At 42.3% G+C, this 27,336-nt stretch overlaps 1 protein-coding gene and 1 long non-coding RNA gene across 51 annotated transcripts; one reads left to right on the top strand and one right to left on the bottom strand.

Moving 5' to 3' along the window:
• Positions 1–27,336, top strand: LOC127926527 (NLR family CARD domain-containing protein 3-like). The gene is given in 10 exon segments (XM_052511952.1): positions 1–91; positions 4,781–4,897; positions 5,223–5,307; positions 5,437–5,659; positions 9,185–10,588; positions 10,591–10,951; positions 11,224–11,397; positions 15,130–15,303; positions 26,939–26,995; positions 27,137–27,336. Coding segments are annotated over 10 exon segments (2,808 nt in total). The 5' UTR covers positions 1–11; the 3' UTR covers positions 27,270–27,336.
• On the bottom strand, positions 2,301–4,493 carry LOC127926528 (uncharacterized). 50 transcript variants are annotated; one of them, XR_008124380.1, is made up of 6 exons: positions 4,406–4,493; positions 4,163–4,288; positions 3,335–4,036; positions 3,029–3,271; positions 2,831–2,965; positions 2,301–2,767 (listed from the first exon to the last, which is right to left on the bottom strand). It is a non-coding gene; the product is annotated as an uncharacterized LOC127926528 (long non-coding RNA). The 50 variants fall into 50 exon arrangements; XR_008124361.1 differs by lacking the exon at positions 4,406–4,493 and having other exon boundaries at positions 3,029–3,082; positions 3,146–3,271; positions 4,163–4,398; XR_008124371.1 differs by lacking the exon at positions 4,406–4,493 and having other exon boundaries at positions 2,831–2,902; positions 3,029–3,082; positions 3,146–3,271; positions 4,163–4,398.

Below are 27,336 nucleotides of genomic sequence, written 5' to 3'. Positions count from 1 at the left end.
CTGCCTCTAAAATGAGTCTCTGGGGAGAGAGAGGGGGGGGCCCTGCCTCTAAAATGAGTCTCTCTGGGGAACATGACACCAAAGCTAAGAGGTGAGATGACAATTTTTGATAACATTATTAAAATGTTTCCAAAATGTTCACATTTGTTTTTTTAATCAGAAATGGTTGCTATGGGTACCTTCAATATTACTGTTCTCAGATTTTTAACTAATATATATATATATATATATATAGGGTTCTCAATCCGGGTCTGTGGAGGTACTGCAGGGAAAATGTTAAACATTTTCTGGTCATGGTTAACCATATTTATTTTCAGAAAAGTATACAACCTTAACAAGACACATATCCCTGTCCTCTTTTTCAAGACGTGGCCGATTTAAACAGCCAGAAGACATTTTTTAATTTAAGTAACAAAATTATTTTTTATGACTTGTTTCTAAATGGCTGCTGGGTAATTTGATATGCATCGAAATGTTCGTTAGTCGCCATCGGAATTAATGAAAGCTGCGCAGTTTCACTGAGTTAGAAAACAAATGGAAAGGTCTAGCTCATTGATTTGTAGATCTGACGCAGTTGCTACCTCAGATTATGAGCCTAGCAGGTGTTGTGAATGAAATATGTAGTACACACAGAAGGCCACAGGGAGGAGCAAGAGAGCTATAAATGCATACTGTTTTTTACCTTAAAATCCCTAAACCTCACAATCAAATCAAATGTATTTATAAAGCCCTTTTACATCAGCATCTAACCCTACCTACGTATGACCTATTTTAGCCTAAAACCTAATTATTTTAGAAACTGTTTTAGTAATAATATTATGTTAGTAAATACCATTATAGTACTAAATAGCATTTTGATTGTTTTGTTTATCAAAACCTATCTCAGCATTTTGCTGTTTTTGTTTTGTGATTTTATTATATTTATTATTGCAAGGCAGAACACTTGATCAACAAGTCACGTGTTTTATTTTTCAAATGTAGTTTGAACTGGGTGACCTGGTAACCTGGAATGGGATAGGTGGGGCAGGTTTGAGATCTAAGGAATTAATTAGAAAAATATACTTTATTTCTCAGCTGCCTCACCAATATCTGTATGTGAATTAATAACTTTTAATTGCTAAATATTTATTGAAAATATAGAGCCAAATGGTGGTGTATCCAGGGAGAAAACTATTGTGGTGAAATGTCATTTGTGGAATTATGCTGCCATCTACTGGAATTAGAAAGCTAATGTCATTTGTGGAATTATGCTGCCATCTACTGGAATGTTTTAGCAACTGCAGTACTACTGAATAATGTGTAATTCCTTACTAAACTAGTCAGAATTGTAGTCAGTCAGTAGTCAGACTCAGAATTGTAAAATACAAAATGTTCTGGTTCATTTGACCACTTACCACCATTAAATAACCATTTATAGTGTAACAAACATTGAAACTGACATAAACCATAAACACCATACAGTTAAATAGAGTTAAAGAGTTAAATGTATTCAAAATGATTTATTTAGATGGGTGACATTATCTGACAAAGTAGCAGCCCTGTAGACAGAGAAGAGCTCTCCAGTAGGTACCAAAACATTCAAAGGACATTTTCTCAAAGTTTATCATCTTTCAAAACATAATTACTTTCCCATTCTTCCTCAACTGTAGTGTCTGATATTTAGTTTTCTAACACTGAGTCTGTACTACTGTAGTGTATGATATTTAGTTTTCTAACACTGAGTCTCTACTACTGTAGTGTCTGATATTTAGTTTTCTAACACTGAGTCTGTACTACTGTAGTGTATGATATTTAGTTTTCTAACACTGAGTCTGTACTACTGTAGTGTATGATATTTAGTTTTCTAAAACTGAGTCTCTACTACTGTAGTGTCTGATATTTAGTTTTCTAACACTGAGTCTGTACTTTTATCGAATTAAAAAACACAATTTCAAGTTTTGCCACAGAAGACAACATTCAACCGGTTGGTCACATTTGAGAATGAGGCAGATGAATAGCATTTTGTGGGAAAAAACATTATTATTTGTCCCTCTGAAATGAAACCATCAAGTGATAGATTTTAAACAAATGCATGTTTGTCATTGAACAATCCCATGCCTTGATTAGAGAATGAAAAAACCCACCAAGCTCTTTAACTTCTTATGGGAGGTGGGAGGCTAGCGCCAAATTGCAGAGCGCCAGATTGAAAATACAGAAATTCTCAGGTTACAAGTTAATCAACGTTCAAAGCAGAATTTTTCATTTAGTTTAGACTTATACACTTTAGAGAGGGAGACTTTTCTACTGAACAAAGGTAAGAAGAACTCATGGGTCCTGGTCAGTGAGTTAAACAACACTGTCTCTAGTCATTTCTCCTCCCATTTTCCCATTTATTGTTGTTGTTTTCATAATCCATAGGCTAATCATTTTGTCTATTTTCATAGTCCTAAAACAATATTAAACAAACACAACATTCCCTCCCTGTGTGTGTGTGTGTGTGTGTGTGTGTGTGTGTGTGTGTGTGTGTGTGTGTGTGTGTGTGTGTGTGTGTGTGTGTGTGTGTGTGTGTGTGTGTGTATCTGTGTGTGAGTGAGTGAGTGTGTGTGTGTGTGTGAGTGAGTGAGTGTGTGTGTGTGTGCGTGAGTGTGAGCTCCCTGGGTGAGGAGATGTAACCTCCATCCTGATTGCCTAGTCACTTTTTCCCCGAACTACATGTACATATTACCTCAACTACCTGGTACCCTGCACATTGACTCAGTACTGGTACTCCTTATAGTCTCATTATTACCTCAACTCCCTGGTACCCTGCACATTGACTCAGTACTGGTACTCCTTATAGTCTCATTATTACCTCAACTACCTGGTACCCTGCACATTGACTCAGTACTGGTACTCCTTATAGTCTCATTATTACCTCAACTACCTGGTAACCTGCACATTGACTCAGTACTGGTTCTCCTTATAGTCTCATTATTACCTCAACTACCTGGCACCCTGCACATTGACTCAGTACTGGTACTCCTTATAGTCTCATTATTACCTCAACTACCTGGTACCCTGCACATTGACTCAGTACTGGTACTCCTTATAGTGTCATTATTACCTCAACTCCCTGGTACCCTGCACATTGACTCAGTACTGGTACTCCTTATAGTCTCATTATTACCTCAACTACCTGGTACCCTGCACATTGACTCAGTACTGGTACTCCTTATAGTCTCATTATTACCTCAACTACCTGGTAACCTGCACATTGACTCAGTACTGGTACTCCTTATAGTCTCATTATTACCTTAACTACCTGGTACCCTGCACATTGATTCAGTACTGGTACTCCTTATAGTCTCATTATTACCTCAACTACCTGGTACCCTGCACATTGACTCAGTACTGGTTCTCCTTATAGCCTCATTATTACCTCAACTACCTGGTACCCTGCACATTGACTCAGTACTGGTACTCCTTATAGTCTCATTATTACCTCAACTACCTGGTAACCTGCACATTGACTCAGTACTGGTACTCCTTATAGTCTCATTATTACCTCAACTACCTGGTACCCTGCACATTGACTCAGTTCTGGTACTCCTTATAGCCTCATTATTACCTCAACTACCTGGTACCCTGCACATTGACTCAGTACTGGTTCTCCTTATAGTCTCATTATTACCTCAACTACCTGGTACCCTGCACATTGACTCAGTACTGGTTCTCCTTATAGTCTCATTATTACCTCAACTACCTGGTACCCTGCACATTGACTCAGTACTGGTTCTCCTTATAGTCTCATTATTACCTCAACTACCTGGTACCCTGCACATTGACTCAGTACTGGTTCTCCTTATAGCCTCATTATTACCTCAACTACCTGGTACCCTGCACATTGACTCAGTACTGGTACTCCTTATAGTCTCATTATTACCTCAACTACCTGGTACCCTGCACATTGACTCAGTACTGGTACTCCTTATAGTCTCATTATTACCTCAACTACCTGGTACCCTGCACATTGACTCAGTACTGGTTCTCCTTATAGTCTCATTATTACCTCAACTACCTGGTACCCTGCACATTGACTCAGTACAGGTACTCCCTATAGTCTCATTATTACCTCAACTACCTGGTACCCTGCACATTGACTCAGTACAGGTACTCCCTATAGTCTCATTATTACCTCAACTACCTGGTACCCTGCACATTGACTCAGTACTGGTTCTCCTTATAGTCTCATTATTACCTCAACTACCTGGTACCCTGCACATTGACTCAGTACTGGTTCTCCTTATAGTCTCATTATTACCTCAACTACCTGGTACCCTGCACATTGACTCAGTACTGGTTCTCCTTATAGCCTCATTATTACCTCAACTACCTGGTACCCTGCACATTGACTCAGTACTGGTTCTCCTTATAGTCTCATTACTACCTGGTACCCTGCACATTGACTCAGTACTGGTACTCCTTATAGCCTCATTATTCCGGTCGGTAACATTTGAGAGTGAGGCAAATATATACACAAGTCTCGCGTGCGCCAACGAGCGTCTGGAAGTCAGTTCTATTTGTGACGCAGTTCGCGCTGCATCTCCTCATTGGTTTATAGAAGCAGATACCACGTGCCATCTCCTCATTTAGCAAAACAACATAACTTAACATAAATATAACTTCTTTAAACAATAAAAGCTAATTTACGAACATTTCTGAAAATGGATATATAGCTTTTTGTAATGAAACTCTTCTTATGTTTCCCCATCTGAGCTCAGAGGAGATGAGAGATGTAATGTTTGTCTCTGTTGTGTTGAAGCCCAATCAAGCAGGAGAGACCAGCCTCCCCTGTTCCCAGCTGTGTGTCCATGAAGAGTGACTGGTCTATGGGTCAACCTATATACTTTAGAGAGGGAGACTTTTCTACTGAACAAAGGTAAGAAGAACTCATGGGTCCTGGTCAGTGAGTTAAACAACACTGTCTCTAGTCATTTCTCCTCCCATTTTCCCATTTATTGTTGTTGTTTTCATAATCCATAGGCTAATCATTTTGTCTATTTTCAAAGTCCTAAAACAAAATTAAACAAACACAACATTCCCTCCCTGTGTGTGCGTGTGTGTGTGTGTGTGTGTGTGTGTGTGTGTGTGTGTGTGTGTGTGTGTGTGTGTGTGTGTGTGTGTGTGTGTGTGTGTGTGTGTGTGTGTGTGTGTGTGTGTGTACTCCCTGGATGAGGAGATGTAACCTCATGTTTTGTCCACAGAAACCAACAGGAGAGATCAGAGTCAGAGATTCTCAGTGGTCAGTCTTCCCAGAGTCATCAAACAGACCTGGCCTCCATATTCAGTGTATGTGGTCCTGTTATGTACATTTGTTTTTGTTTACCTCAAGAAAAGTTGATCTGTCAATCATTCATTAATGTGTTAATGAGAAAGCATTTCTTCTCTTGCTTAACTCATTTACTTTATTTATTCCAGATGCTTGAAGAGAAAATTATGACATTTGTGAAGAACGAGCTGAAGATATTCAAGAGGATTCTTAGTCCAGAACTCCCAGAAGGCTTTGAGAGTCAGAAGCAGGAAGTGGTGGATGCTGAATATGAGAAGCAGGAGAGCAGTGCCAGAGAGGGGGCTCTGAAGATCACACTGCACATCCTGAGGAAAATGAACCAGAAGGAGCTTGCTGACACACTGGAGAAATGTAAGATCTGTCTGCCTCATGTTGAATGATGTTTTATAACATTTAAAAACTGTAGCCAAAGTACAGCTAAAGTAGCTGTGTAACTCAATGATATTGTAGCAGCCTTAACACAACACCTCGTGACCTCATCAAGTAGCAGCAGGGATGTGTTGTGGTGATTCATTTAGAGAGAGAGACAACATTAATAATACCATCAATAATACCAATAATAATATAATCAGTCACACCAGTCTATAATGCATTATGAAAACATTTACACATTTATACAGTCAGTTAAGAGAATAAATTATCATAATTAAAATCTGTTACGGGAATTAATATGTTTTAATACCCAATTAAATTAAACACTCTGTCCACTCGTAAGAATTTGTAAGACTCTTATTTGCATAAAATGGACAGAGACCAAAACCAATCAGCAGCGTTTATTCTCGAGAGAACTGAACATGAAACAATTTACCACAGATTATAAACTGAAAATGACACCATTAGTTTTCGAACTGTCCCGTCTCTTCTCCACCCGGTACAATGGCAGTATAGTTATAGTATAGTATAGTACAATGGCAGTGTAGTTATAGTACAGTATAGTACAATGGCAGTATAGTTATAGTACAGTATAGTACAATGGCAGTATAGTTATATATAGTATAGTTGCAGTATAGTATAGTACAATGGCAGTATAGTTACAGTATAGTATAGTACAATGGCAGTATAGTTATAGTGCAGTATAGTACAATGGCAGTATAGTTATAGTACAGTATAGTACAATGGCAGTATAGTTATAGTACAGTATAGTACAATGGCAGTATAGTTATAGTACAGTATAGTACAATGGCAGTATAGTTATAGTACAGTATAGTACAATGGCTCTATAGTTATAGTATAGTATAGTACAATGGCTCTATAGTTATAGTACAGTATAGTACAATGGCAGTATAGTTATAGTACAGTATAGTACAATGGCAGTGTAGTTATAGTACAGTATAGTACAATGGCAGTATAGTTATAGTATAGTATAGTACAATGGCAGTATAGTTATAGTACAGTATAGTACAATGGCAGTATAGTTATAGTACAGTATAGTACAATGGCAGTATAGTTATATATAGTATAGTTGCATATAGTATAGTACAATGGCAGTATAGTTACAGTATAGTATAGTACAATGGCAGTATAGTTATAGTGCAGTATAGTACAATGGCAGTATAGTTATAGTACAGTATAGTACAATGGCAGTATAGTTATAGTACAGTATAGTACAATGGCAGTATAGTTATAGTACAGTATAGTACAATGGCAGTATAGTTATAGTACAGTATAGTACAATGGCAGTATAGTTACAGTATAGTATAGTACAATGGCAGTATAGTTATAGTGCAGTATAGTACAATGGCAGTATAGTTATAGTACAGTATAGTACAATGGCAGTATAGTTATAGTACAGTATAGTACAATGGCAGTATAGTTATAGTACAGTATAGTACAATGGCAGTATAGTTATAGTACAGTATAGTACAATGGCTCTATAGTTATAGTATAGTATAGTACAATGGCTCTATAGTTATAGTACAGTATAGTACAATGGCAGTATAGTTATAGTACAGTATAGTACAATGGCAGTATAGTTATAGTACAGTATAGTACAATGGCAGTATAGTTATAGTATAGTATAGTACAATGGCAGTATAGTTATAGTACAGTATAGTACAATGGCAGTATAGTTATAGTACAGTATAGTACAATGGCAGTATAGTTATATATAGTATAGTTGCAGTATAGTATAGTACAATGGCAGTATAGTTACAGTATAGTATAGTACAATGTATAGTTATAGTGCAGTATAGTACAATGGCTCTATAGTTATAGTACAGTATAGTACAATGGCAGTATAGTTATAGTACAGTATAGTACAATGGCAGTATAGTTATAGTACAGTATAGTACAATGGCAGTATAGTTATAGTACAGTATAGTACAATGGCAGTATAGTTATAGTACAGTATAGTACAATGGCAGTATAGTTATAGTACAGTATAGTACAATGGCAGTATATTTATAGTGCAGTATAGTACAATGGCAGTATAGTTATAGTATAGTATAGTACAATGGCAGTATAGTTATAGTATAGTATAGTACAATGGCAGTATAGTTATAGTACAGTATAGTACAATGGCAGTATAGTTATAGTGCAGTATAGTACAATGGCAGTGTAGTTATAGTACAGTATAGTACAATGGCAGTATATTTATAGTACAGTATAGTACAATGGCAGTATAGTTATAGTATAGTATAGTACAATGGCAGTATAGTTATAGTATAGTATAGTACAATGGCAGTATAGTATAGTACAGTATAGTACAATGGCAGTATAGTTATAGTGCAGTATAGTACAATGGCAGTATAGTTATAGTACAGTATAGTACAATGGCAGTATAGTTATAGTACAGTATAGTACAATGGCAGTATAGTTATAGTACAGTATAGTACAATGGCAGTATAGTTATAGTGCAGTATAGTACAATGGCAGTATAGTTATAGTGCAGTATAGTACAATGGCAGTATAGTTATAGTACAGTATAGTACAATGGCAGTATAGTTATAGTGCAGTATAGTACAATGGCAGTATAGTTATAGTGCAGTATAGTACAATGGCAGTATAGTTATAGTGCAGTATAGTACAATGGCAGTATAGTACAGTATAGTACAATGGCAGTATAGTTATAGTACAGTATAGTACAATGGCTATAGTTATAGTGCAGTATAGTACAATGGCAGTATAGTTATAGTACAGTATAGTACAATGGCAGTATAGTTATAGTGCAGTATAGTACAATGGCAGTATAGTTATAGTGCAGTATAGTACAATGGCAGTATAGTTATAGTACAGTATAGTACAATGGCAGTATAGTACAGTATAGTACAATGTATAGTTATAGTACAGTATAGTACAATGGCAGTATAGTTATAGTACAGTATAGTACAATGGCAGTATAGTTATAGTACAGTATAGTACAATGGCAGTATAGTTATATATAGTATAGTACAGTATAGTTATAGTACAGTATAGTTATAGTACAGTATGGTTCTCCCACCACTTTAGATAATTTATGACCAAGCCAAGGTCTTCCTGTGTAGATCATCATTCTAGCCAATCTGACGATAAGTTCATTCATTTTTACCAAGGAACAGACAGTCATTGTTCTCATTCTTGATTATATTTACACACATTATATTCAGTACTAGGATTAAAAAGAAAATTCATACATCTATACAGTAACATAATAGTATTCTGATTAGTACATATACAGTAACATAATAGTATTCTGATTAGTACATATACAGTAACATAATAGTATTCTGATTAGTACATATACAGTAACATAATAGTATTCTGATTAGTCAGTCCTGATTGAAATGTATACATAATTAGTCATTATTGATTAAAAAAAAACTTTATAACAGTCCTACAATACTGTAGACATTAAAACAGACGTAATATTAATATCCTCTGTGGTATTTCTTCATTCAGATGAGCTTGCTGTGATTTGCCAACGTGAACTTAAATCTAATCTAAAGAAGAAGTTTCAATGTGTATTTGAGGGGATCGCTAAACAAGGAAACCCAACACTTCTCAATAAGATCTACACAGAGCTCTACATCACAGAGGGTGGAACAGGAGAGGTCAATAATGAACATGAGCTGAGACAGATTGAGACAACAACCAGGAAACAAGCAAGACCAGAGACTCCAATCAAATGTAACGACATCTTCAAACCCTTAACTGGACAAGATAAACCTATCAGAACTGTGCTGACAAAGGGAGTCGCTGGCATTGGAAAAACAGTCTCTGTGCAGAAGTTCATTCTGGACTGGGCTGAAGGAAAAGCAAATCAGGATGTCCAATTTGTGTTTTCATTCCCTTTCCGGGAGCTGAATTTGATGAAAGGGGACAAACACACTTTCATTAAACTTCTCAATCACTTCTCAATGGAAACCAAAGAATCAAGAATCTCCAACTATGACAAGTACAAAGTTCTGTTCATCTTTGATGGTCTGGATGAGTGCCGACTGCCCCTAGACTTCCAGAAGAACAAGATCTGTTGTGACGTCACAGAGTCAACCTCAGTGGATGTTCTGCTGACAAATCTCATCAAGGGAAATCTGCTTCCCTCTGCTCTCCTCTGGATAACTACCCGACCTGCAGCAGCCAATAAGATCCCTTCAGGGTGTGTTGACCAGGTGACAGAGGTACGAGGGTTCAATGACCCACAGAAGGAGGAGTACTTCAGGAAGAGATTCAGTGATGATGAGGACCTGGCCAGCAGAATCATCTCACACATAAAGACATCAAGGAGCCTCCACATCATGTGCCACATTCCAGTCTTCTGTTGGATTTCTGCAACAGTCCTTGAACACATGCTGGAACATAAGAGAGAAGAGATGCCCAAGACTCTGACTGAGATGTACACACACCTTGTGGTGTTTCATACCAAACAGAAGAATGAAAAGTATCTTGGGAAAGAAGAGACAGGTCCACACTGGAATAAAGAGAGCATTCTGTCACTGGGAAAACTGGCTTTTCAACAGCTTGTGAAGGGCAATCTGATTTTCTATGAAGAAGACCTGAAAGAGTCTGGCATTGATGTTAATGAAGCCTCAGTGTACTCAGGATTGTGCACACAGCTCTTTAAAGAGGAATGTGGGCTGTACCAGGACAAGGTGTACTGCTTCGTTCATCTGAGCATTCAGGAGTTTCTGGCTGCTGTATATGTGTTCCTCTCATTCATCAACAACAATCAGAATCTAATGGACAAACTGCAAACAAAAGACGAGTCTGAAGTTACTGTCTACAAGAGTGCTGTGGATAAAGCCTTACAAAGTGAGACGGGAAACCTGGACCTTTTCCTCCGCTTCCTTCTGGGCCTCTCACTGGAGTCAATCAGAAGCACTTACGAGGTCTACTGACAAAGACAAGAAGCAGCTCACAGAGCCATGAAGAAACAGTTAAGTACATCAAGGAGAAGATCAGGGAGAATCCCTCTCCAGAGAGGAGCATCAATCTGTTCCACTGTCTGAATGAACTGAATGACCATTCTCTAGTGGAGGAGATCCAAAGCTTCCTGAGATCAGGAAGTCTCTCAGAACCCAACCTGTCACCTGCACAGTGGTCAGCTCTGGTCTTTGTGTTGCTGACTTCAGAAAAGGAGCTGGATGTGTTTGACCTGAAGAAATACTCCAGATCAGAGGAAGGTCTTCTGAGGCTGCTGCCAGTGGTCAAAGCCTCCAGAGATGTTCTGTGAGTAAATAAAATGACATATAAGAACTAATCATCAGGAAGAAATATTCAGTTTAGAGAAAAATATGTATTATAATATGTATATATTGAAAAAACACATTGAATAAATGCATTGATTTTCACATTAGTATAACAATATGACCATACAATTCTAGGAGACGGAATATGTTATGTTGTTTGAGAGAATAAACCAAATGCATCTACCATTGTCCTTCTACACTAATCGTTACATTAACAGTGTGTTTGTGAAGTCATGATGATCTCTTTGTCAGGCTGTCAGGCTGTGGAGTCACAAAGGAAGGCTGTGCTTCTCTGGTCTCAGCTCTGAGGTCAAACCCCTCACACCTGAGAGAGCTGGATCTGAGTAACAATGAGCTGAAGGATTCAGGAGTGGAGCTGCTCTCTGCTGGACTGGGGAATCCCCACTGTAAACTGGAGACTCTGAGGTCAGTATTCCTGTAGTTGGTCAACAAGTGATAACTGTTCACCAGATCCACATGTGTTTACCAGACACACATAGTCCACACCATATGTGTTTGGACAGTGAAGCTTACAGTTTTAAATGTGGTGCTTTGCTCCAGCATTTTGGATTTGAGATATAATGTACAGAATGTCACCTTTTATTTAAAGGTATTTTCATACATATATATTTTACAGTTTGTAAATTAAAACACTTTGTATCTAGTTCTCCCATTTGAAAAGTCATAATATTTTGGATAAATTATTTTAGTCAAAAGTTTAGTATTTGGTCCCATATTCCATGCCTGCAGTGATTACATCAAGCTTGTGATTCTACTAACTTGTTGAATTAATTTGCAGTTTGTCTTGGTTGTGTTTTAGATGATATTTTTCCTAATAGAAACTAAATGGTGAATAATGTCCTGTCATTTTGGAGTCACTTCACTTGTATTGTCAGTAAGAATAGAAGATGTTTCTGGAAACTTCTACATTCATGTGGATGCTACCATGATTATGAATAATAATGAATGAATGATGATGAATGAGAAAGTTACAGAGGTACAAAGATCAAACCCCCTCTGTTATTGGTAATGATGAGAGGTTAGTATGTTTTGTTGTAGTCTCTGTTATTGGTAATGGTGAGAGGTTAGCATGTTTTGTTGTAGCCTCTGTTATTGGTAATGGTGAGAGGTTAGTATGTTTTGTTGTAGTCTCTGTTATTGGTAATGATGACAGGTTAGCATGTTTTGTTGTAGTCTCTGTTATTGGTAATGGTGAGAGATTAGCATGTTTTGTTGTTTCCTCTGTTATTGGTAATGGTGAGAGGTTAGCATGTTTTGTTGTTTCCTCTGTTATTGGTAATGGTGAGAGGTTAGCATGTTTTGTTATAGCCTCTGTTATTGGTAATGGTGAGAGGTTAGTATGTTTTGTTGTAGCCTCTGTTATTGGTAATGGTGAGAGGTTAGCATGTTTTGTTGTAGCCTCTGTTATTGGTAATGGTGAGAGGTTAGCATGTTTTGTTGTAGCCTCTGTTATTGGTAATGGTGAGAGGTTAGTATGTTTTGTTGTAGCCTCTGTTATTGGTAATGGTGAGAGGTTAGTATGTTTTGTTGTAGCCTCTGTTATTGGTAATGGTGAGAGGTTAGCATGTTTTGTTGTAGTCTCTGTTATTGGTAATGGTGAGAGGTTAGCATGTTTTGTTGTAGTCTCTGTTATTGGTAATGGAGAGAGGTTAGTATGTTTTGTTGTAGCCTCTGTTATTGGTAATGGTGAGAGGTTAGTATGTTTTGTTGTAGTCTCTGTTATTGATAATGGTGAGAGGTTAGTATGTTTTGTTATAGTCTCTGTTATTGGTAATGGTGAGAGGTTAGCATGTTTTGTTGTAGTCTCTGTTATTGGTAATGGTGAGAGGTTAGCATGTTTTGTTGTATCCTCTGTTATTGGTAATGGTGAGAGGTTAGCATGTTTTGTTGTAGCCTCTGTTATTGGTAATGGTGAGAGGTTAGCATGTTTTGTTGTAGTCTCTGTTATTGGTAATGGTGAGAGGTTAGCATGTTTTGTTGTAGCCTCTGTTATTGGTAATGGTGAGAGGTTAGCATGTTTTGTTGTAGTCTCTGTTATTGGTAATGGTGAGAGGTTAGCATGTTTTGTTGTAGCCTCTGTTATTGGTCATGGTGAGAGGTTAGCATGTTTTGTTGTAGTCTCTGTTATTGGTCATGGTGAGAGGTTAACATGTTTTGTTGTATCCTCTGTTATTGGTAATGGTGAGAGGTTAGCATGTTTTGTTGTAGTCTCTGTTATTGGTCATGGTGAGAGGTTAACATGTTTTGTTGTAGCCTCTGTTATTGGTAATGGTGAGAGGTTAGCATGTTTTGTTGTAGCCTCTGTTATTGGTAATGGTGAGAGGTTAGCATGTTTTGTTGTAGTCTCCGTTATTGGTAATGGTGAGAGGTTAGCATGTTTTGTTGTAGTCTGTTATTGTTAATGGTGAGAGGTTAGCATGTTTTGTTGTAGCCTCTGTTATTGATCATGTTGTTGACTACTTTAATACTTTGAGTGAATTGGTCAGAATACTTATGACTTCCTCAAATGGGGACTAGATACATAAAGTGCTTTATTTCTAAAGGTTGAATCAGATATGTATTAAAATATCCTCAAATAAAAGGTGACATTATATTCTGTCAGGGTTTTCCTGTGGTGAAGTAGAGGAGGACCAAAACGCAGCGTGGTTATATTGATTAATGTTTAATAAAAACAGATAAACATGAACACTACAAAACAATAAACGTGGAAAACCAAAAACAGCCCTATCTGGTGCAAAACACAGAGACAGGAACAATCACCCACAAACACCCAGAGAAACCCAGGCTACCTAAGTATGATTCTCAATCAGAGACAACTAATGACACCAGCCTCTGATTGAGAACCATACTAGGCCGAAACATAGAAATACCCCCAAAACATAGAAAAACAAACAGACTGCCCACCCACCTCACGCCCTGACCATACTAAATAATGACAAAACAAAGGAAATAAAGGTCAGAACGTGACAATACTGTCACCTCACATGAAACATTTTATCTGAAATTCAAAATGTTGGAGAATAGAGCCACATTTAAAATGTGAGCTTCACTGTGAAAATAGATATGGTGTGGACTGTATACTCAATACAATCTATATCTGATACCTCACTGTCTAAATAGATATGATGTGGACTGTATACTCAATACAATCTAAATCTGATACCTCACTGTCTAAATAGATATGGTGTGGACTGTATACTCAATACAATCTATATCTGATACCTCACTGTCTAAATAGATATGGTGTGGACTGTATACTCAATACAATCTAAATCTGATACCTCACTGTCTAAATAGATATGGTGTGGACTGTATACTCAATACAATCTAAATCGGATACCTCACTGTCTAAATAGATATGGTGTGGACTGTATACTCAATACAATCTAAATCTGATACCTCACTGTCTAAATAGATATGGTGTGGACTGTATACTCAATACAATCTAAATCTGTTACCTCACTGTCTAAATAGATATGGTGTGGACTGTATACTCAATACAATCTAAATCTGATACCTCACTGTCTAAATAGATATGGTTTGGACTGTATACTCAATACAATCTAAATCTGATACCTCACTGTCTAAATAGATATGGTTTGGACTGTATACTCAATACAATCTAAATCTGATACCTCACTGTCTAAATAGATATGGTGTGGACTGTATACTCAATACAATCTAAATCTGATACCTCACTGTCTAAATAGATATGGTGTGGACTGTATACTCAATACAATCTAAATCTGATACCTCACTGTCTAAATAGATATGGTTTGGACTGTATACTCAATACAATCTAAATCTGATACCTCACTGTCTAAATAGATATGGTGTGGACTGTATACTCAATACAATCTAAATCTGATACCTCACTGTCTGTCTTCTGACTGATACTGCTTTTTAAACTGGTCTGGTCAGTCTACCGAAATATTTGTACTATACATGTTTCTATCTACAAGCAATACTTGGATAATTTGTCATTTCTAATAATGATACATTAATATATGAATATATATGGAAGGTTTCAGGACACTGATATAACTGATGTATCTGAATATGTAGAAAAATATACTGCCACTCTGTTCACCACCAAAGAATATCAGTGTGATTGTAATATTATTTGACTCTTTGCAGGCTGTCAGGCTGTCTAGTCACAGAGGAAGGCTGTGCTTCTCTGGTCTCAGCTCTGAGGTCAAACCCCTCACACCTGAGAGAGCTGGATCTGAGTAACAATGACCTGAAGGATTCAGGAGTGAAGCTACTCTCTGCTGGACTGGGGAATCCCCACTGTAAACTGGAGACTCTGAGGTCAGTATTCCTGTAGTTGGTCAACAAGTGATAACTGTTCACCAGATCCACATGTGTTTACCAGACACACATAGTCCACACCATGTGTTTGGACAGTGAAGCCTACAGTTTTTAATGTGGTGCTCTGCTCCAGCATTTTGGATTTGAGATACAATGTTTCATATTAATTGACTGTACAGAATGTCACCTTTTATTTAAAGGTATTCATACATATACAGTCGTGGCCAAAAGTTTTGAGACACAAATAGTAATTTTCATAAAGTTTGCTGCCTCAGTGTCTTTAGATATTTTTGTCAGATGTTACTATGAATACTGAAGTATAATTACAAGCATTTCATACGTGTCAAAGGCTTTTATTGACAATTACATGAAGTTGAAGCAAAGAGTCAATATTTGCAGTGTTGACCCTTCTTTTTCAAGACCTCTGCAATCCGCCCTGGCATGCTGTCAATTAACTTCTGGGCCACATCCTGACTGATGGCAGCCCATTCTTACATAATCAATGCTTGGAGTTTGTCAGAATGTGTGGGTTTTTGTATATCCACCCGCCTCTTGAGGATTGACCACAAGTTCTCAGTTCTCTGGGATTAAGGTCTGGGGAGTTTCCTGGCCATGGACCCAAAATATCAATGTTTTGTTCCCCAGGTCACTTAGTTATCACTTTTGCCTTATGGCAAGGTGCTCCATCGTGCTGGAAAAGGCATTGTTCGTCACCAAACTGTTCCTGGATGGTTGGGAGAATTGCTCTTGGAGGATGTGTTGGTACCATTCTTTATTCATGACTGTGTTCTTAGGCAAAATTGTGAATGATCCCACTCCCTTGGCTGAGAAGCAACCCCGCACATGAATGGTCTCAGGATGCTTTAGTGTTGGCATGACACAGACTGATGGTAGTGCTCACCTTGTCTTCTCCGGACAAGCCTTTTTCCGGATGCCCCAAACAATCGAAAAGGGGATTCATCAGAGAAAATGACTTTACCCCAGTCCTCAGCAGTCCAATCCCTGTACCTTTTGGAGAATATCAGTCTGTCCCTGATGTTGTTCCTGGAGAGAAGTGGCTTCTTTGCTGCCCTTCTTGACACCAGGCCATCCTCCAAAAGTCCTCGCCTCACTGTGCGTGCAGATGCACTCACACCTGCCTGCTGCCATTCCTGAGCAAGCTCTGTACTGGTGGTGCCCCAATCCCACAGCTGAATCAACTTTAGGAGACGGTCCTGGTGTTTGCTGGACTTTCTTGGGCACCCTGAAGCCTTCTTCACATCAATTGAACCGCTCTCCTTGAAGTTCTTGATGATCCGATAAATGGTTGATTTAGGTGCAATCTTACTGACAGCAATATCCTTGCCTGTGAAGCCCTTTTTGTGCAAAGCAATGTTGACGACACAAGTTTCCTTGCAGGTAACCATGTTTGACAGAGGAAGAACAATGATTCCAAGCACCACCCTCCTTTTGAAGCTTACAGTCTGTTATTCGAACTCAGTCAGCATGACAGAGTGATCTCCAGCCTTGTCCTGAGGCAGCAGACTTTGTGAATATTAATATTTGTGTCATTCTCAAAACTTTTATCCACGACTGTATATTTTACCGTTGAGATATGAAAGCACTTTATGTATCTAAACTCCTCAAAAAAAGAAACATCCGTTTTTCAGGACCCTGTCTTTCAAAGATCATTTGTAAAAATCCAAATACCTTCACAGATCTTTTTTGAAAAGGGTTTAAGCACTGTTTCCCATGCTTGTTCAATGAACCATAAACAATTAATGAACATGCACCCGTGGGATGGTCGTTTAGACACTAACAGCTTACAGACGGTAGGCAATGAAGATCACAGTTATGAAAACTTAGGACACTAAAGAGGCCTTTCTACTAACTCTGAAAAACACCAAAAGAAAGATACCCAGGGTCCCTGCTCAGTTGCATGAACGTGCCTTAGGCATGCAGCAAGGAGGCATGAGGATTGCAGATGTGGCCATGGAAATAAATTGTGATGTCTGCACTGTGAGACGCCTAAGACAGCGCTAAAGGGAGACAGGATGGACAGCTGATCGTCCTCGCAGTGGCAGAACACGTGTAAAAACACCTGCGCAGGATCGGTACATTCGAACATCACACCTGCGGGACAGGTACAGGATGGCAACAACAACTGCCCGAGTTACACCGGAACACACAATCCCTCCTCCAGTGCTCAGATTGTCCGTAATAGGCTGAGAGAGGCTGGACTGAGGGCTTGTACACCTGTTGTAAGGCAGGTCCTCCCCAGACATCACTGGCAACAACGTTTATGGGCACAAACCCACTGTCGCTGGACCAGACAGGACTGGCAAAATTGCTCTTCACTGAGGAATCGCGGTTTTGGCTCACCAGGGGTGATGGTTGTATTCTCATTTATCGTAAGGAATGAGCGTTACACCGAGGCCTGTACTCTGGAGTGGGATCGATTTGAAGGTGGAGGGTCCGTCTTGGTCTGGGGAGGTGTGTCACAGCATCATCGGACTGAGCTTGTTGTCATTGCAGGCAATCTCAAAGCTGTGCGTTACAGGGAAGACATCTTCCTCCCTCATGTGGTACCTTTCCTGCAGGCTCATCCTGACATGACCATCCAGCATGACAATGCCACCAGCCATACTGCTTGTTTTGTGCGTGATTTCCTGCAAGACAGGAATGTCAGTGTTCTGCCATGGCCAGCGAAGAGCCCGGTTATCAATCCCATTGAGCACATCTGGGACCTGTTGGATCGGAGGGTGAGGGCTGGGGCCATTCCCCCCAAAATGTCCGGGAACTTGCAGGTGCCTTGGTTGAAGAGTGGAGTAACATCTCACAGCAAGAACTGGCAAATCTGGTGCAGTCCATGAGGAGGAGATGCACTGCAGTACTTAATGCAGCTGGTGGCCACACCAGATACTGACATACTTTTGATTTTGACCCCCCCTTTGTTCAGGGACACATTATTCCATTTCTGTTAGTCACATGTCTGTGGAACTTGTTCAATTTATGTCTCAGTTGTTGAATGTTATGTTTATACAAATATTTACACATGTTAATTCAGTTTGCTGAAAATAAACTCCGTTGACAGTGAGAGGACGTTTCTTTTTATGCTGAGTTTAGTTCTCCCATTTGAAGAAGTCTTAATTATTTGGTCAAATTAATTTAGTCAAAAGTTTAGTATTTGGTCCCATATTCCATGCCTGCAGTGATTACATCAAGCTTGTGATTCTACTAACTTGGTGAATGAATTTGCAGTTTGTCTTGGTTGTGTTTGAGATGTTTTCCTAATAGAAACTGAATGGTGAATAATGTCCTGTCATTTTGGAGTCACTTCACTTGTATTGTCAGTAAGAATAGAAGATGTTTCTGAACACTTCTACATTCATGTGGATGCTACTATGATGATGAATAATCATGAATGAATAGGGAATGATGACGAATGAGAAAGTTACAGAGGAACAAAGATCAGAATAAATGCTAACCCCCTCTGTTATTGGTAATGGTGAGAGGTTAGCATGTTTTGTTGTAGCCTCTGTTATTGGTAATGGTGAGAGGTTAGCATGTTTTGTTGTAGTCTCTGTTATTGGTAATGGTGAGAGGTTAGTATGTTTTGTTGCAGCCTCTGTTATTGGTAATGGTGAGAGGTTAGCATGTTTTGTTGCAGCCTCTGTTATTGGTAATGGTGAGAGGTTAGTGTGTTTTCTTGTAGTCTCTGTTATTGGTAATGGTGAGAGGTTAGCATGTTTTGTTGTATCCTCTGTTATTGGTAATGGTGAGAGGTTAGCATGTTTTGTTGTATCCTCTGTTATTGGTAATGGTGAGAGGTTAGCATGTTTTGTTGTAGCCTCTGTTATTGGTAATGGTGAGAGGTTAGTATGTTTTCTTGTAGTCTCTGTTATTGGTAATGGTGAGAGGTTAGCATGTTTTGTTGTATCCTCTGTTATTGGTAATGGTGAGAGGTTAGCATGTGTTGTTGTAGCCTTTGTAACTTTCACACTCATTATTATTCATGATTCAGTCATGATTTGTATTATCATGGCATCATCAGGATTAGTTTAGTAGTGCTTAGAAACATGTTATCTACTCACTCAGACAGAAAATTACTCCAGTCATGAATCACAATTGTTTTAATGAACAAAAATAACCCAAAACAACCAAAACAAACTGTAAATGCAACAAACGAGTTTGTCACGACTTCCGCCGAGGTCGGTCCCTCTCCTTGTTCGGACGGCGTTCGATGGTCGACGTCACCGGCCTTCTAGCCATCGCCGATCCACTTTCATTTTCCATTTGTTTTGTCTTTGTTTTACACAGCTGGTTTCATTTCCCCAATTACATGTTCAATATTTAACCCTCTTTTTCCCCTTTGTTTTCTGTCTGTTCGGTCTGTTATTGTGGGCTCGGTATTACGACATGTTGTTGAAATATATTTGAGTAAAGTTACTTGTGCTACTCATCTCTGCTGTCCTGACTCCTCTGCACCAGCTACACACAGACCATTACAGGGACACATCTCTGCTGTCCTGACTCCTCTGCACCAGCCTCACCCAGACCATTACAGAGACACATCTCTGCTGTCCTGACTCCTCTGCACCAGCCTCACCCAGACCATTACAGAGACACATCTCTGCTGTCCTGCGCCTGACTCCTCTGCACCAGCCTCACCCAGACCATTACAGAGACACATCTCTGCTGTCCTGACTCCTCTGCACCAGCCTCACCCAGACCATTACAGAGACACATCTCTGCTGTCCTGACTCCTCTGCACCAGCCTCACCCAGACCACTACAGGGACACATCTCTGCTGTCCTGACTCCTCTGCACCAGCCTCACCCAGACCATTACAGAGACACATCTCTGCTGTCCTGACTCCTCTGCACCAGCCTCACCCAGACCATTACAGAGACACATCTCTGCTGTCCTGACTCCTCTGCACCAGCCTCACCCAGACCATTACAGGGACACATCTCTGCTGTCCTGACTCCTCTGCACCAGCCTCACCCAGACCATTACAGAGACACATCTCTGCTGTCCTGACTCCTCTGCACCAGCCTCACCCAGACCATTACAGAGACACATCTCTGCTGTCCTGACTCCTCTGCACCAGCCTCACACAGACCATTACAGAGACACATCTCTGCTGTCCTGACTCCTCTGCACCAGCCTCACACAGACCATTACAGAGACACATCTCTGCTGTCCTGACTCCTCTGCACCAGCCTCACCCAGACCATTACAGAGACACATCTCTGCTGTCCTGCGCCTGACTCCTCTGCACCAGCCACACCCAGACCACTACAGGGACACATCTCTGCTGTCCTGACTCCTCTGCACCAGCCTCACACAGACCACTACAGAGACACATCTCTGCTGTCCTGACTCCTCTGCACCAGCTTCACCCAGACCATTACAGAGACACATCTCTGCTGTCCTGACTCCTCTGCACCAGCCTCACCCAGACCATTACAGAGACACATCTCTGCTGTCCTGACTCCTCTGCACCAGCCTCACCCAGACCATTACAGAGACACATCTCTGCTGTCCTGACTCCTCTGCACCAGCCTCACCCAGACCATTACAGAGACACATCTCTGCTGTCCTGACTCCTCTGCACCAGCCTCACCCAGACCATTACAGAGACACATCTCTGCTGTCCTGACTCCTCTGCACCAGCTACACCCAGACCATTACAGAGACACATCTCTGCTGTCCTGACTCCTCTGCACCAGCCTCACCCAGACCATTACAGGGACACATCTCTGCTGTCCTGACTCCTCTGCACCAGCCTCACCCAGACCATTACAGAGACACATCTCTGCTGTCCTGACTCCTCTGCACCAGCCTCACCCAGACCATTACAGAGACACATCTCTGCTGTCCTGACTCCTCTGCACCAGCCTCACCCAGACCATTACAGAGACACATCTCTGCTGTCCTGACTCCTCTGCACCAGCTACACCCAGACCATTACAGAGACACATCTCTGCTGTCCTGACTCCTCTGCACCAGCCTCACCCAGACCATTACAGAGACACATCTCTGCTGTCCTGACTCCTCTGCACCAGCCTCACCCAGACCATTACAGAGACACATCTCTGCTGTCCTGACTCCTCTGCACCAGCCTCACCCAGACCATTACAGAGACACATCTCTGCTGTCCTGCGCCTGACTCCTCTGCACCAGCCTCACCCAGACCATTACAGAGACACATCTCTGCTGTCCTGACTCCTCTGCACCAGCCTCACCCAGACCATTACAGAGACACATCTCTGCTGTCCTGACTCCTCTGCACCAGCCTCACCCAGACCATTACAGAGACACATCTCTGCTGTCCTGACTCCTCTGCACCAGCCTCACCCAGACCATTACAGAGACACATCTCTGCTGTCCTGACTCCTCTGCACCAGCCTCACCCAGACCATTACAGAGACACATCTCTGCTGTCCTGACTCCTCTGCACCAGCCTCACCCAGACCATTACAGAGACACATCTCTGCTGTCCTGACTCCTCTGCACCAGCCTCACCCAGACCATTACAGAGACACATCTCTGCTGTCCTGACTCCTCTGCACCAGCCTCACCCAGACCATTACAGAGACACATCTCTGCTGTCCTGACTCCTCTGCACCAGCCTCACCCAGACCATTACAGAGACACATCTCTGCTGTCCTGACTCCTCTGCACCAGCCTCACCCAGACCATTACAGAGACACATCTCTGCTGTCCTGACTCCTCTGCACCAGCTTCACCCAGACCATTACAGAGACACATCTCTGCTGTCCTGACTCCTCTGCACCAGCCTCACCCAGACCACTACAGGGACACATCTCTGCTGTCCTGACTCCTCTGCACCAGCCTCACCCAGACCATTACAGAGACACATCTCTGCTGTCCTGACTCCTCTGCACCAGCCTCACCCAGACCATTACAGAGACACATCTCTGCTGTCCTGACTCCTCTGCACCAGCCTCACCCAGACCATTACAGAGACACATCTCTGCTGTCCTGACTCCTCTGCACCAGCCTCACCCAGACCATTACAGAGACACATCTCTGCTGTCCTGACTCCTCTGCACCAGCCTCACCCAGACCATTACAGAGACACATCTCTGCTGTCCTGACTCCTCTGCACCAGCCTCACCCAGACCATTACAGAGACACATCTCTGCTGTCCTGACTCCTCTGCACCAGCCTCACCCAGACCATTACAGAGACACATCTCTGCTGTCCTGACTCCTCTGCACCAGCTTCACCCAGACCATTACAGAGACACATCTCTGCTGTCCTGACTCCTCTGCACCAGCCTCACCCAGACCATTACAGAGACACATCTCTGCTGTCCTGACTCCTCTGCACCAGCCTCACCCAGACCATTACAGAGACACATCTCTGCTGTCCTGACTCCTCTGCACCAGCCTCACCCAGACCATTACAGAGACACATCTCTGCTGTCCTGACTCCTCTGCACCAGCCTCACCCAGACCATTACAGAGACACATCTCTGCTGTCCTGACTCCTCTGCACCAGCTACACCCAGACCATTACAGAGACACATCTCTGCTGTCCTGACTCTCTGCACCAGCCTCACCCAGACCATTACAGGGACACATCTCTGCTGTCCTGACTCCTCTGCACCAGCCTCACCCAGACCATTACAGAGACACATCTCTGCTGTCCTGACTCCTCTGCACCAGCCTCACCCAGACCATTACAGAGACACATCTCTGCTGTCCTGACTCCTCTGCACCAGCCTCACCCAGACCATTACAGGACACATCTCTGCTGTCCTGACTCCTCTGACCAGCCTCACTGACCATTACAGAGACACATCTCTGCTGTCCTGTCCTCTGCACCAGCCTCACCCAGACCATTACAGAGACACATCTCTGCTGTCCTAGACTCCTCTGCACCAGCCTCACCCAGACCATTACAGAGACACATCTCTGCTGTCCTGACTCCTCTGCACCAGCCTCACCCAGACCATTACAGAGACACATCTCTGCTGTCTGTCTGACTCCTCTGCACCAGCCTCACCCAGACCATTACAGAGACACATCTCTGCATTTGACTCCTCTGCACCAGCCTCACCCAGACCATTACAGAGACACATCTCTGCTGTCCTGACTCCTCTGCACCAGCCTCACCCAGACCATTACAGAGACACATCTCTGCTGTCCTGACTCCTCTGCACCAGCCTCACCCAGACCATTACAGAGACACATCTCTAGGTATGCCTCACCCAGCCTGAGGTCCTTTCACCAGCCTCACCCAGACCATTACAGAGACACATCTCTGCTGTCCTGACTCCTCTGCACCAGCCTCACCCAGACCATTACAGAGACACATCTCTGCTGTCCTGACTCCTCTGCACCAGCCTCACCCAGACCATTACAGAGACACATCTCTGCTGTCCTGGGTGTCTGCACCAGCCTCACCCAGACCATTACAGGACACATCTCTGCTGTCCTGACTCCTCTGCACCAGCCTCACCCAGACCATTACAGAGACACATCTCTGCTGTCCTGACTCCTCTGCACCAGCTCACCCAGACCATTACAGAGACACATCTCTGCTGTCCTGACTCCTCTGCACCAGCCTCACCCAGACCATTACAGAGACACATCTCTGCTGTCCTGACTCCTCTGCACCAGCCTCACCCAGACCATTACAGAGACACATCTCTGCTGTCCTGACTCCTCTGCACCAGCCTCACCCAGACCATTACAGAGACACATCTCTGCTGTCCTGACTCCTCTGCACCAGCCTCACCCAGACCATTACAGAGACACATCTCTGCTGTCCTGACTCCTCTGACCAGCCTCACCCAGACCATTACAGAGACACATCTCTGCTGTCCTGACTCCTCTGCACCAGCCTCACCCAGACCATTACAGAGACACATCTCTGCTGTCCTGACTCCTCTGCACCAGCCTCAGACCATGACAGAGACAGATCCATCCTCTGCACCAGCCTCAGACCATTACAGACACATCTCTGCTGTCCTGACTCCTCTGCACCAGCCTCACCCAGACCATTACAGAGACACATCTCTGCTGTCCTGACTCCTCTGCACCAGCCTCACCCAGACCATTACAGAGACACATGTCTGCTGTCCTGACTCCTCTGCACCAGCCTCACCCAGACCATTACAGAGCCATGGGCTGTCCTGACTCCTCTGCACCAGCCTCACCCAGACCATTACAGAGACACATCTCTGCTGTCCACGACTCCTCTGCACCAGCCTCACCCAGACCATTACAGAGACAGATCTCTGCTGTCCTGACTCCTCTGCACCAGCCTCACCCAGACCATTACAGAGACACATCTCTGCTGTCTGAATGGTTCTCCTCTGCACCAGCCTCACCCAGACCATTACAGAGACAGGATGAGAGCAGAGATAGAGAGAGCTCTGCACCAGCCTCACCCAGACCATTACAGAGACACATCTCTGCTGTCCTGACTCTCTGCACCAGCCTGAATGACCATTACAGAGACACATCTCTGCTGTCAAGAAGGGGTGCAACTCCTCTGCACCAGCCTCACCCAGACCATTACAGAGACACATCTCTGCTGTCTGTAGTCCTCTGCACCAGCTCACCCAGACCATTTTTTCAGAGACACATCTCTGCTGTCCTGACTCCTCTGCACCAGCCTCACCCAGACCATTACAGAGACACATCTCTGCTGTCCTGACTCCTCTGCACCAGGTCTCAGAAGACCATTACAGAGACACATCTCTGCAGGTCCTGTCCTCTGCACCAGCCTCACCCAGACCATTTCATCTGGAGGGACACATCTCTGAGGTCAGAGCATCTGCAGGGCCTCACCCAGACCATTACAGGGCAGACACATCTCTGCTGTTGACTCCTCTGCACCAGCTTCACCAGACCATTCATCGACACATCTCTTCAAAATGGTTGACTGACTCATCTGCAGAGCCTCAGGGAGACCATTACAGAGACACATCTCTGGAGGGAGGAGAAGGTGGCAAAGAGCTTCACCCAGACCATTACAGAGGCAGATGCTTGGAATGTTAGAATGGTCTGAAAGTGGCTTTACCCAGACCATTACAGAGGAGGCCTTACAGACACATCTCTGCTGTCCTGAGGGAGTGCACCAGCCTCACCCAGACCATTACAGAGACACATCTCTGCTGTCCTGAGCCTCTGCACCAGCCTCAGCCAGAGGGGAGGACAGAGCCGGCTCTGGAGGATAGGGGACCAGCCTCAAAGGATGCATTAAGGGAGGAGATCTCTGCTGTTGAGGAGGCAGAATCAGGAGATTAGGTTGAGAAAGTTTGCTGTCAGAGGGAAGAGCACCAGATCAGGAGGACCATTACAGAGACACATCTCTGCTGAGAGCGACTCCTCTGGGACGGCCTCACCCAGACCATTACAGGGCAGTCTGGGACTGTTGCATGAGCCTCAGCCAGACCAAACAGGACACATCTCTGCTGGTCCTGACTTCTGGACCAGCCTCACCCAGAGGTTACAGGAAGAACAGCTCTGTAAAGATGAGGTCAAGCTGCACCAGCCTCACCCAGACCATTACAGAGACACATCTCTGCTGAGGTCAAAGAGGAGAGGTCACCCAGACCATTACAGAGACACATCTCTGCTGTCAAAGGTCTGCACCAGCCTCACCCAGACCATTACAGGGACACATCTCTGCTGTCCTGACTCCTCTGGAAAGGAGCTTACCCAGACATCAAGAGACACATCTGATGAACTCCTCTCCAGGGAGCCTCAGGGCGACCATTACAGAGTTTGAGTCAAAGGGCTGGATGAACTGTCATTGGAATTCAAGGAATATCGACAAATACTCAACTTTTGACTATTTTAAGACACTGAAAGTTAATTGGTGAATACTTCACTGACTTCTTAAAATGGGGAATAGATACATAAATGCAATTTCTAAATTGAAACAGACATGTATTAAAATACCCTCAAATAAAGGGGACATTATAAACTGTCACCTCAAATGAAACATTTGATCTGAAATAAAATGTTGGAGTATAGAGACACATTTAAAATGTTAGCTTCACTGTCTAAATAGATATGTTGTGGACTGTATACTCAATACAATCTAAATCTGATACCTCACTGTCTAAATAGATATGGTGAGGACTGTATACTCAATACAATCTAAATCTGATACCTCACTGTCTAAATAGATATGGTGTGGACTGTATACTCAATACAATCTAAATCTGATACCTCACTGTCTAAATAGATATGTTGTGGACTGTATACTCAATACAATCTAAATCTGATTCCTCACTGTCTAAATAGATATGGTGTGGACTGTATACTCAATACAATCTAAATCTGATACCTCACTGTCTAAATAGATATGGTGTGGACTGTATACTCAATACAATCTAAATCTGATTCCTCACTGTCTGTCTTTTGACTGATACTGCTTTTAAACTGGTCTGGTCAGTCTACTATAATATTTGTAATATGCATCTTTCTATCTACAAGCAATACTTGGAAAATTTGTCATTTCTAATAATGAAACATCCATTTAGGAATAGATATGGAAGGTTTCAGGACACTGATGTATCTGAATATGTTGAACAAATATACTGCCACTATTTTCACCACCAAAGAATAGCAGTGTGATTTTAATATGATTTGACTCTTTGCAGGCTGTCAGGCTGTGGACTCACAGAGGAAGGCTGTGCTTCTCTGGTCTCAGCTCTGAGGTCAAACCCAACACGTTATTTGTGCAGGTTACAGTGTAACATTTGAATACAACCTGTCTGTCATTGTATTTCTCTGTGTTTCAGACTCACTGGCTGTAAACTCAGAAACGCATCCTGTAAAGTGTTGGCCTCAGTTCTCAGTTCAAACCCCTCACACCTGAGAGAGCTGGATCTGAGTAACAATGACCTGAAGGATTCAGGAGTGGAGCTGCTCTCTGCTGGACTGGGGAATCCCCACTGTAAACTGGAGACTCTGAGGTCAGTATTCCTGTAGTTGGTCAACAAGTGATAACTGTTCACCAGATCCACATGTGTTTACCAGACACACATAGTCCACACCA

This window comes from Oncorhynchus keta, unplaced genomic scaffold, assembly GCF_023373465.1.
Source record: "Oncorhynchus keta strain PuntledgeMale-10-30-2019 unplaced genomic scaffold, Oket_V2 Un_contig_7739_pilon_pilon, whole genome shotgun sequence".
NCBI lineage: Eukaryota > Metazoa > Chordata > Actinopteri > Salmoniformes > Salmonidae > Oncorhynchus > Oncorhynchus keta.
This window is presented reverse-complemented; position numbering and strand designations above follow the sequence as displayed.